Genomic DNA, 11,892 nt, shown 5'->3' on the forward strand with positions numbered 1-11,892 from the left:
GTTTATGTTTACGACAGAATGATTAGTAAAAACCTGTCTGCAAGTGACGGCCTGTAGTCACAACTACACGCCGTGATGAAAGGAAGGGCGATTTTGGTAGGGGCATGCCGCTTTCGCCAATAGAATTGAAAACGTGGAAACAATTATTGCGGATACATGCTAATTTAATTAGTTCTGGATTATTATGTTTCAAAGAGTTGAGGGAACAGAATGTTGTAAGAGACAACAACAAAGTGTTTTGTGGTAAGGTTTGAGCAGTATAATGTTGCTCAAAGGCAAAGTGTATTATTTTGCCAGAGATTTTGAATCTGGAGAATGTTGTTTTCTCAACTTCTGGTCCCCTTTTCTGCTCTGTAATACACCTCAGAAATGCAGAGAGCACTCCCGAGCGAACAGCTACTAATCATCACAGCTTGATTGCATTGACAATACGTAAAATGTCATCTTTTTCCACATTGTCTTGTTTCTCATCAGTTATGTTCCAGTATATGTCAAACAGAAGACTCCAAGTGGGATTTTCACAGGCCTGCATTCAAGAACGTTTTATGTTTAGTCTTTACGCATCAGATGGAGACAAGGGATGCCTCATATGGGATCGACGAGTCAAGATCATCGCGTTTTGCTCAAGGAAGTGTCGCATTCAGTTGCGGTACGCACTTAACAACCCTGTATTGCTGGTCGTGCATCTTCGTCCAATAATGACAAAGAGGGCCATAACAGTATGGCCAGAATTCGAATGATCCTTCATTTTCTCTGCTTATCTGGATCTATGCACAGACATCGATTTGTAGATGGAAAACAGAAGGGAAGTGGAATGCTTAAGCAATTGAATAATTTGCCTATGGTTCAGACATGTTTAGGTACTCAATTTTTTCTTGTTTAATTTCTCTGCCATTTCTACCTATTTGCATTATTTAGATTTCTTTTCGTTTGTACATACTGTAAAGAAATGATGCAAGTAGCTAAAATCAGATGATGATTGCAGCAAGGAATGTGCAGCTTACTGTTAGAAGCTAGTCTAGCACACTTCATATAGTAGATAAACTTTCAGTGGCAAATCATCCCTGGTTCTGTGATCGTCTCTTGTTTCGTTAATGAAAGTTGATAAGCATAAATGATTTAAAACACAAGAAATAGCAGCATTACAAAAGGAATTTCTTATGTCTACATGCCAAAAAGGTTCTGATGGGATGAATCCCGTAGGTACGGGCGTCAAGTTGACCCTTAATACTAGCTTAAGCTCATCTACCAAAATCTATCAATGTTCAGTACACTGCCCATCAATAGAAGACTACGCAGAAACTAAAATTGAAATGGAACATGTGCCTAAGGAGAATTTGTGCAACTTTATTGATAATCATGTCAAAACTCAAGCATGCTCCAAAATAAATAAAGTGGCAAATTGCGATGGAGGCAAGAGAAACAAAAAGATTCAAGGACATTCTCGACTTATGGTGCAACAGGAAACAAGAATATTATATCTAAAACTACACAGCAACAGCTGCAGTCCTGGTTACACCAGATTGTGTGGAACAAAATAGATTCAAAACATCTGCATGATTTCTGATGTATCTTGGGCATCTTGAGAGAAAGTCCTGGGCCTCAGTTCGCCTTCCAGCTTTAAGATATGCCTCAAACAACCGGAGAAACACGGATGTTGCTGGAAATCTTTTCGATGTCATTGTTTGTGAAAATATAACAGCATCTTCAACACAACCAGTTCTTGAGAGATACCCAACAAAGGAATCCAAGTCTGGAGGGTAACCTTGGTCCTTCATCATATCCATAACACCTAGTGCTTGTTTGAAATGTTTTTTTGCTAACAGCTTGCTTGTCAATGCTTTGTAAGTGGTGTGCCAAGGACTTAAGCCTCTACCAGTGACCATCTCCACAAGAAAGTTGTATGCATCCAATGGTCTGTTTTTCCGACAATATGTACCAACCAACAAATCTAAAGCAGGCCCAGCAGAAGATGCCCCTTCTTTGTCAACCATCTCTTTGAAACTATTACAGGCTTCATCCAGATCACGAGCCACACAATATCCTTTAATTAAAGACATCCAAGTGCTGTAATCTGAACTATGCTCAGAAGCCACCATCTTTTCCATTAACTCTGTTGCCTCCTTTGTTTTTCCACCTCTACTAAGCTTAAAGGCAATATTACTTCGTGAAGAACCAGTAGGTACATAACCAGCCTCCTCCATTGCTGCCAATATTCTATTGCACTCTGTCATCCTCCCAACACTAGTTAAAGACTTGATAATGGCATCAAGGTTAGCATTAGTCAATACATTTCCATTGGCCTTAAAGACCTGCATAACTTTAAAAAACAAGTCCATGTCCAGCTCCTTGCCAACCACTATTTTCTTCAGAAGGAAGGTGCAGTCCAGCACTGAAGGCTTATTTCCACCAAGCATGGAAAATTCATACAAATCCACAGCGTCCTGAAGCATTTTCCGCTTAACAAACCGCTCCAAAATGTTAATGTAGGTCTCTCTCTCCATATCATGCCCTTCACTTCTCATTTCATTAACAACCCTCCAAAACTTCTGAGTGTGCTCCTCTTTACTCAACACTCTGGCTATTGCATTAAAAGATCGCTGATCATGCTTAAATGAACCACTCTCCTGAACCCACCTAAAGAAAATCAGTGCTTTATTGGGCTCCATTTCAAGATTCTCCAACACCCTTGCAACCAGATCACTAGAGAACTCAACATCCAATTCCTGCAACTGTTTCTCCACATCCTCTCCCCATACTTCTCTCCTAATGATTTTACTAACCTTAGAACAGACCTCTTCAAAGCCATTCTCCCCACTTGCATAATTTTTCTCACAACTCGCCGAGCCCCGAGCATATAAATCCTTCAGCTTCTCAACATCATCAGTCAATCCATCTTTCTCGAACTTCTCAGATATTCTAGTAAATGCACCCTTCAACACACCATATCCTTTCTTTTTCATAATCGCAATCATATCCCAAGTCTCCTTCACAAACCCATTACCGCCCAAAATACCAAGCATCAAATTATAAGACTTGGAACTCAATTTCTCGCCTTGACTCTCCAAAACCCAATCAAAAATCCGCTTAGCAACATCAGGTGCAGTATCGGAATTTTTCAAAACACTCAAAATCAAATCATGAGTAACAACAATATTCTTACGATCTAAATCCAGCTTAATCTCGTCATTAGATTTTCCAGGTTCAGCAAAAATATCACGAAAAAAGATAGCTTGATCGGATGGGGGTTTGGGCGGCTCAACGGCGAGCTCAGGCGACGACGCAAAATGACGAGGTAAGGCAAAGGGTTCAAGAGTCACGCTAGGTGCGCGCGGGTGGAGAAGTGGGGAAGTGAAGGAGCAAAGATGGTGTACCTGAGAAATGCGGGGCTGAGATGAAGGGTGAGACCGCAGGAGAAGCAACCGCAGCAGTTGATTTCTCATGATTTCGAGCTGCTTTTTTCCTTCAGAGTGGAGAAGAAGAGAGAGCTCAGTGTCAGGGGGTTTTGAGATTTCGATATTTCTCAAGTTAGGGTTTTGGAAGGGGGAAGAGAGAATGGGAACTGTAGACTGTGAGCTAAATGGCCCAAACAAATAATCAATCAAAATTTCTACTCAATAAAAAGAAGTACAACTGTCTGATTTTCTTTAATAATCGTATAATTATATTAGTATCTCAATTCAATAATATATAAATATCATTATAATAAATAATAATAATAATAAATTTATATTTATATAAAATTAATCTTATTAATGGTCAATTATCTGAAGGTTTTCCATTATCTAACTTATGAAACATTGGATGATGATTATCATCACTATGTTTGATTTTATTTTCGGATAATTTTCGAGATAAAATAAAATACACTCAATGTTTGTCTCTTTGTTTCACACCTTGATTGTGTGTTTTTTTATTTTTGAACTTTCTATATATAATAGATATATACACATTTATATATATATAAATATAATATAAAAGAAACATGATTTGACAATGAACAGTAATTTTTGTTTCCAAAAAATACAACATTAAACATACAATATTTATATATATACATATTTATACATAAAAAATATATAAAAGATACATGATTTGACGATATACAGTAATTTTTGTGTCTCAAATCCCAACAACAAACATACACCACTTATTTTAAAATATTTTAAATTACCTCTAAAAACAAATCTAAACATAGACTATATCTTCAATACACACTTATTTATCTTTATTTTTCTCTCTCTATCTCTAAAACACAAAATAAAACACTCCAAAAATAAAACCAACATAAAGCATTATTTTGAAAAACATAAATTATTCCTTTAGAGAATTAAAATAAAAGCACTAAAATGTGTAGAGTGAAAAAATTAGGGTATAATATGGTGAAGTTGGTGTGATGCTGAGCCCAACAGTCTCTGAAGAAGATTTGATTATAATGAGCCCAAACCCAATATTATAATGAATGGAGTGGACTGATATTGAAGCCCATCAATGCTCCTAATTGCCCCATTTATTTGTGATTAAAGTGTGCAATCATGTTTTTGACAACAACCACATTTTGTCTCAAAAGGTAAGTAAGTGGAAGAAGGTGGAAGAGATAAAATTATTGCATTTTATTTGAAGTTGATGACAGACCCTTCCTTGCCTGGACAGAAAAGGAAACGTGCGTGCATACACCAAACTTGTCTCAATCACCAAACCAAAACATTGCCACAATCTAACTAACTCAAACAAAACAGTTGAAGTAAATAGCGGACGACAACGGCGAGCCTCTCATTTCTTCATGCCGGTTGCATCCTTCACAGCCTCAGCTGCACCTTGTGCCTTGGCCTGCATCTGCTGCCCAGCCTAATACAAATTCCATGATCCAAACGTAAACCCCCAGAAATTACTTGATCACTAGTCTTGTTGAAATTATAATTAAGATTACCTGCTGCATTGAATCCATGGTGGATTGAGCAGCATTTCCAGCCTTCTCCATCATCTGGCTACCCTTTTCCTATCAGCATTCAACACAGGAATCAGGATCCATATTATTATCATAAGATATATGTGCATGGAGAGTAATGATGTTAATTAATGAACCTGGGCTTGGCCCTTGGCCTGCCCAGCTTGGTAGCTCATGCTGTTGGAGTTATCCATCTTCTGCTTCCTACAACTCTTGAAACAACTGAATTAACGTTTGTAATGTGTGAATGGTAATAGGATTAGTGCGATTGAAGAGTATGTTGGCAGAGGTATTTATAGAATTTCAAGGCGTGCCATGTGTCTCTCTTCTTTGGTACGTACATAAATCCAGTTCATCATTGTAGAGGGGCGAGAGCGATTCAAAGGTTTTTCACTAGGAGTTGATGTTGAAAATCCGTTGTTTGATCCGTTAAATTGAGCAGTTTTCGCCTCTTCTGTTATTCAATTAGTTATCACCTATAATTGTTTCTACTTTTCTTCGACTAGTAAAACGCATACACGTTGCGCTTGATGCATAATTTTTAATATTTTAATACTTATTTTTCTTCTTTTTCCCATCCTAAAGTAATGTGTAAATCAGTAACAAATTTCAATAAGAATTTTTTGATGAAAATATCGGTATCGAAACTTCATTATTAAAAATGAAGAACAATCCAATACTTACACATTTGACTCTTCAAATAGACAATAAAGATACTGAGAAACTTTCATAAACTCTTTTAAAAATATCTTTATAAAAGTTTCTAAACTTATTATGTATAGAAATGTTTTAAATTTTTTTCTCACATAAAGATAAAAGGTTCTAAACTTATTACGTATAGAAATTTTCTAACTCTTTTTCTCATTTTTTATATGTGTCTAAAGCTTCCTATCCACAAACCTCCGTATTAAAATATTTCAATTCTTTTAACACTCTAAATTTTATGATGCATTTAGTGTTTTTAATATTAACCTCTATACTTTTGTGGACCCCTTTAAAAGAAGTCATTTTGAAAGTTTTTTTACACATACATTTCTCTTTATCGTTTCTAAAAAAATAGAAAAAGAGATTTTAAATATCCTATCAGTTTAAGAGTGAAATTACACTTCTGGTCTCACACGATAGAGGGTATTGTAATTTTGGCCCTCATTTTACAGGCTTATTACATTTGGTCTCATAGGCTAAAAAATTGTAGCATTTGGAACAAAAAGATATTACAATTGTACTTTTGGTATTATAATCCATAAATTATAATACCAAAAGTAAAACACCTCTATTGTTTGGGACCACAAGTGTAATTTTTTCCAGTTCAAGAAGTTTAAAATTTAAAAATACTAAGTAAATGTACATAGTGTAAGAGAGGGAGACAACATTTATTTTCAATTGATTTGGGTATAGAATTAATTATTCTTAATAGTATGATCATGAGATCAATTTTTATCAAAGTTTGTATATCTATATTTTACCTTAATTTATTAAACTGACTTTGCTTTAACAAGATTACATTGATATTTGGCATACTTTCCACTTACATGGGTGATGGGTCTACGGCATCCCATCCCAATTTTCAAGAACACCATGAGAATCCCTCAATAATTGACTTTGAGCTTCACCTCTAGTAACTGGAAATTATGTGTGTAATGGTTCCCTGAACAAGCATCCCATACTCAGTCCATGGATGCAAAACAGGAGGATGAAACCAAGGTGCTAGATCAAGAGGCAATCATCATTTAGAAGCTTGAGGAACTTGGACCTCTACTTGTTGATAGCATCAACTTTTTGTTAGAATTATAACTTCATCTGCTGGATTTGATTGTACATAGTTTTGGACATCAGGCCTCTCTCGACCAAAATGTTCCAAAATATATCTAAGTAGCTGCCGTCATTTGCATATGAAGCATTGATACTTCTGAAGATTTTGAGAGTTATCATCAGTCTCCTCTTATACATCTCATCGAACAATGCTAAAGCAGCAACAACATCACCAGCTCTTGAGTATGCGTAAGCCAAACTAGCATAGATGATAGTATCTCCTAATATCCCCCTTGTTTGCATAATTTTGAATACTCTTTGTGCACAATCGATTCTCTCTTTCTTGCACAACCTTCGTATTATTGCCCGATATACAGTGATGTCAGCACAGAGATCCTGTTGCATTATCTCATCAGGAAAAGTCATGATAGCTTCATCATCATTTCGGCTGCAGTAGAAATCCACAAACCAAGTATATGTGCAGTAACTTGGAGAAAATCCAGCACGAAGCATATCAAATAACATCTCTTTAGCACTTTTTACCTCCTGTGCCTTGCAGAATCCATGAATCAATGCCTTGTAAGTAAACTGATCAGGCCTTAGTCCAGCCTCCAACATCTTACTTTTAACTTTCAGAGCAGACCTCATATCTCCAATCTTGCAATAAGCATTGATTAATGTGTTACATGTAACAATATCAGGCTCTATTTTTCTCTCACTCATTTCATTTAATAGTTTATTTGCATCCTGTATCCGGCCCTCTTCACATAATTTCCTTAGAATTACGTTATAGGTAACTACTCCGGGATACAACTCCTTGGCCACCATTATATCACGCAACTGTAAGGCTTCATCAATATCACCAACTCTGCAATACCCATCAATCAGGGTAGTATATGTCACATGGTTGGGAGAAGCACCTCTAATTTCCTTAAAAAGCCTCAAAGCCTCTCTCATTCTGCCTTCTCTACAATAACTATATATAAGCGAATTATGAGTTATAATATCAGGACATACTCCTCCTCTTTCCATCTTATCTAGAACAGATAAAGCCTCATAATGCATACCCTTCTTGCAATACAACGAAATCAATGTATTATAAGTAAAAAGATCAGGAAATATGTTTTTCAACTCCATTTCACTCAATAACTCCTCTGCCTTCTTCACATCTCCCGACTTACAACAAGCATGAATCAAGACATTATAAACGTGTAAATTAGGAAGAACCCCAACTTTGATCATTTTCTTATAAATTTTCCACACAGTATCCGTCAGCCTTTCTTTCACTAATGAATTCAGAAGCACAGTGCAAGCATGCAAATGGGGCTTACATCCACATAGTCTCATATGCTCAAACACTTGGATTGCATCTGGATTCATCTTTGAATTAGCATAAAATATCACCAACCAACTCAAAACATGCGAATTCACATCCAAGTCGCTATAACTATTCACAAGAGCATTCAAAACAGTGGGAGACGATAAGAAGTCTTTCCTAGCAATCTTCTGGAGCAAATCTTGAGCAGCCCTGTAGTGTCTTTGCTTAGTGAGAATGCAAATCATTGTCCAAGAAGATTGCAAGGAATGCTTGTAGTGTGGAATCGTCTCCACCCATTTGAAGAAGGACAATGAAATTGAAAACTCATACGGAGAAAGATTCAACAACGCTTGGTTCATAACAGATGATGTCACGAGAGAACCAATCTTTGGTTTCAAAAGTTTGACCCAATAACCCTTTACTACAATCGCACATACGGTTCTAACTAGCTGGCGTTCACTGCTTGCAAAATTTAAGCTGCCCATCAAGAATAAATACAAATTGGGACTTGCCTGAGTAGTTATGTTTCACATAAGCGTCAAATTTACTTGAGATTCCTACGTACCAACTAGCAATGAAACATGTGTTTCGGGAACCTCTTCAGCGTGTTCGATGAAAGAACTGAAAGAGCATAGAGGAAATCGATGAGAAAGCTCTTCCTGTGCAATAAGTATAGTAAAAAATAAAATTGAATCAACAAAGTATTTTTAATTTTTTATTGAAACTTGCCCATCATTCCCAAAAAGCAATTCGTTTCCGGTCTTGGTTTGGGATGTGGCATCTCTCACCTGGCAGATTTGGTGGGGGCGTGGCTGTTAACTATGGGGGTGTGCTTCTCCCCAGCAACTGGTGGCGCTGGCGTGGATGTCCTGCTGCTTACTGCAATCTTTTCCTAATGTCCAGTTTAGGTGTATTGGAGCAGCAGCAGCAAATAATTGCATTTGGGCTTTGGCTAGATATGCTGAAGCTATGTTGCTGCAAGAGATGCGTTTCCTATCTCTTTGCTGGACAAAATTGTATGATGAATTGAAGCCCATATTTTGTGAATAATGAAGTTTGCTTCTTTTAAAAAAAGGAAAAGCTCTCCAATTTTATTAATCATTTTATTGTTCTTTCTCTTCTCTTTTTACTATTTTCACATTCTTTTCCCAATAGTTTTCTTCTTAGACAGTTCATATATAATATTAAAATAATAATTAATTTTTAATTTAAACATACGCATTTGAGTAGTAAGTATTTGTTAAGTTTCTTTTGTATTATTCTTTGACTCGTAGTAGGAAATACATACAGAATGAAAAGCTCTCCAGTTTTATTAATCATTTTATTGTTCTTTCTCTTCTCTTTTTACTATTTTCACATTCTTTTCCCAATAGTTTTCTTCTTAGACAGTTCATATATAATATTAAAATAATAATTAATTTTTAATTTAAACATACGCATTTGAGTAGTAAGTATTTGTTAAGTTTCTTTTGTATTATTCTTTGACTCGTAGTAGGAAATACATACAGAATGATTCGTTCAAATTCAAGCCTTTTCTTGGTTTAGTCCCTGAGAAAAGCTAGAGAGAGAATCAATACCACCAGGGTTCGGGACATTCTGTTCAAGCATATGTAATGAATACTCAAACTCTGTGTGGTAAAAGAAGCCTACAACTCACTCATTCACATTTCCAAGATTAGTTGAGTGGGAAAAGGAGAAAATGCATTGAAACGCGTCTTTCTCTACACAAGAGGGGTTTTGCTTCCTCTTCTTTTTAATATCTTCAGGCTGGCTTTCACTCAAGATTTCACACACCATTACTCCCATCAACAGATGGGAAACTGTCTGTACATCATATTGATTGGGTTTGGGAGACTCATATTTGAAAATCAAGAAAAGCGTAAGGGGCATTGCCTTTGATAAGGTGGTCAACACAAGCACCAGAACCATACAAGAATTTATGTGCACTCAAAATAAAAATGCATGAGCTGAGGAGCCTTGTACCAAGATCGATGCAATGAAAGTAGGACATTAAAACCACACAATCTCAAAGTTTTATTACAAAATACAAAGTAACATAATAACTAGTAGGTTTGCTCAAATACAGACCGAGAGAGACATGAGCAATTTATTCATTCTCCAACACCCAGAGGCTCCTAAGAAAAACATTTCAACCATAGAGTAATATACGGCAATTAGTAGTAAATCAAACATGGGCTAATATGAGATCATTTCTTCTCAACTTCCTCATCCTCGTTCTCACTCCAACAGCAATGCAGAATTGATTTGGGGGATCCGCAGCTCCCTTGGCTAGTGAAACTGTTGTACATCATTGCTCCTCCATCTCCAAGCACTTTGTAGCTCCTTCCTCCACAGGTATATCCCTTCACGTCCAGTGTGAACTCAGAGTCCAGTTCCTTCTCAGCAACAGAGGCATGCAAAGCCACAGAAAACGTCGCTGGCTTGAAGCAGGCCAACACCCTCTCCAGTAGTAGAGTCAAATCCAATTGCTTGAAATCATAGCCAACCGCTTCGAAACTAGCATAGCTGAAGCCATCTTCAGGGGTGATGTGAATTGTAGAGATTGCTGCCCCCTCAATTGCATTCATGGAATAACCACAGGGATCAAAATCAAAATCACATATCTCAGAGTCTGGAAGGATTTTCCTGATGCCAGAAACTTCAGTCATTACAGCCGCAGAGTCAGATTGGCTCTTAAAGAAAACGGAGGCTTTCTTCTGGTCCAGATTGGTCATGCACATCTCCAGGGTATAAACAGGAGCCAGCTCGCTTGTTTTGGCACAGGCAGAGTAGACGTGCCATTTCTCATGTTCATCATCACCACCCATCACATATGCTTTGCTGCTCAGACCAAGTACAGTAAAATGGCTATCCAGAACAGCCACTTCTTCTGAAAAGCTCCTATGGGGAAAGGGCTGAGCGCCTGGAAAGATGAAACTTCCACGGGTGTATCTAACAGAACACACCGTCAGTCCAAGTGAATCAGCCATCTTAAGGATGGGTGGGATAGAAAGCAGCAGTTTCGTAGTCCCACAAGTTTTCAGTATTATCTTGTATGAGTAAACAAAGAGGCTAGACTCTGATAGGACATAGGAATCAACTTCGTCATTCTTTAAAGAGGAGACAATGGTGCACTGTGCAGGTTCTAATATTTCATCCAATTGGCCTTTGGAAAGAGATCTAAGGCCGCACCCGCCAGGATCAGCAAATACACCAGGCTCAGAAAAAGAAATCTCGAGCCTCTTCTCGTACCCTTCAAATCCAATTGCAGAGATTGGCAATGCCATTTCGACTAACTAGATAGAAGTGCTGTTTTGAAGCGAAAATAACAAGGATGAGGAAAGAAGAAAAGAAAAGAGGAAGTAGAGCTTAGAGGTTGAAACACAATTCTTTTGAACAACAGGATGTGGTTATCGCGAGGCTTGGGGGATCTCAGGATGGCTTTCGGACGCACTGCATTTTGTAAAGACAACAGTGGTTAAAAATCTATAAATCAAAGCACATCAGACCTCTATGAACTGATTTAAAATAGAAAGCCAACAGAAGTATAACTCACGTTGGAGTATGCAGCAGATCTGAATTTCTTGATACCTCCGTGTGGTCGAACGTCTTCAATGCTGTATCCAAGGGGAGCTTCGTAGAATAGGGATTTACTACTACTAGACTTCTTTTTCCCACCCTTTGATTCCATTAGATCATTCAATTTTCCCTGGCTAAACAATCAAACAGAATTCACTAGTCAAGAGAAAAGGCTGGGATAACATGCAGGGAAAAGGCGCCCAAAAACAACTCAGACTCCACAAATATTCATAGAACAATTGCTTTAACAGTTAGCAATTTAAAACAACCGCCTGTAGCATAAATGAGAAGGAAA

At 37.3% G+C, this 11,892-nt stretch overlaps 4 protein-coding genes across 7 annotated transcripts; all 4 read right to left on the reverse strand.

Moving 5' to 3' along the window:
- Window positions 1-1,327: 1,327 nt before the first annotated feature.
- On the reverse strand, window positions 1,328-3,606 carry LOC105177574 (Pentatricopeptide repeat (PPR) superfamily protein). The gene has a single exon (XM_011100781.3). The coding sequence runs from the start codon at window positions 3,441-3,443 to the stop codon at window positions 1,488-1,490; it is 1,956 nt and encodes a 651-aa protein (XP_011099083.1). The 5' UTR covers window positions 3,444-3,606; the 3' UTR covers window positions 1,328-1,487.
- Window positions 3,607-4,595: 989 nt separating this feature from the next.
- LOC105177575 (uncharacterized) lies at window positions 4,596-5,527 on the reverse strand. The gene is made up of 3 exons (XM_011100782.3): window positions 5,086-5,527; window positions 4,931-4,999; window positions 4,596-4,848 (listed from the first exon to the last, which is right to left on the reverse strand). The coding sequence occupies exons 1-3, from the start codon at window positions 5,140-5,142 to the stop codon at window positions 4,774-4,776; spliced, it is 201 nt and encodes a 66-aa protein (XP_011099084.1). The 5' UTR covers window positions 5,143-5,527; the 3' UTR covers window positions 4,596-4,773.
- Window positions 5,528-6,382: 855 nt separating this feature from the next.
- LOC105177576 (Tetratricopeptide repeat (TPR)-like superfamily protein) lies at window positions 6,383-9,127 on the reverse strand. Of its 4 annotated transcripts, none has more exons than XM_088884957.1 (3): window positions 8,807-9,127; window positions 8,584-8,639; window positions 6,383-8,495 (listed from the first exon to the last, which is right to left on the reverse strand). In XM_088884957.1, exon 3 carries the CDS (start codon window positions 8,375-8,377, stop codon window positions 6,737-6,739), a length of 1,641 nt encoding a protein of 546 aa, XP_088741083.1. In that variant the 5' UTR covers window positions 8,378-8,495; window positions 8,584-8,639; window positions 8,807-9,127; the 3' UTR covers window positions 6,383-6,736. The 4 variants fall into 4 exon arrangements, with proteins under 4 accessions (XP_088741083.1, XP_088741084.1, XP_088741082.1 ...); XM_088884958.1 differs by having other exon boundaries at window positions 8,748-9,127; XM_088884956.1 differs by having other exon boundaries at window positions 6,383-8,639; window positions 8,748-9,127.
- Window positions 9,128-10,028: 901 nt separating this feature from the next.
- On the reverse strand, window positions 10,029-11,455 carry LOC105177577 (S-adenosylmethionine decarboxylase proenzyme). The gene has a single exon (XM_020698940.2). It carries the CDS (start codon window positions 11,303-11,305, stop codon window positions 10,226-10,228), a length of 1,080 nt encoding a protein of 359 aa, XP_020554599.1. The 5' UTR covers window positions 11,306-11,455; the 3' UTR covers window positions 10,029-10,225.
- Between the last annotated feature and the right edge of the window lie 437 nt (window positions 11,456-11,892).

The sequence above is a fragment of the Sesamum indicum genome, linkage group LG9, assembly GCF_026168435.1.
Source record: "Sesamum indicum cultivar Baizhima isolate 11 linkage group LG9, ASM2616843v1, whole genome shotgun sequence".
Classification (NCBI taxonomy): Eukaryota; Viridiplantae; Streptophyta; class Magnoliopsida; order Lamiales; family Pedaliaceae; genus Sesamum; species Sesamum indicum.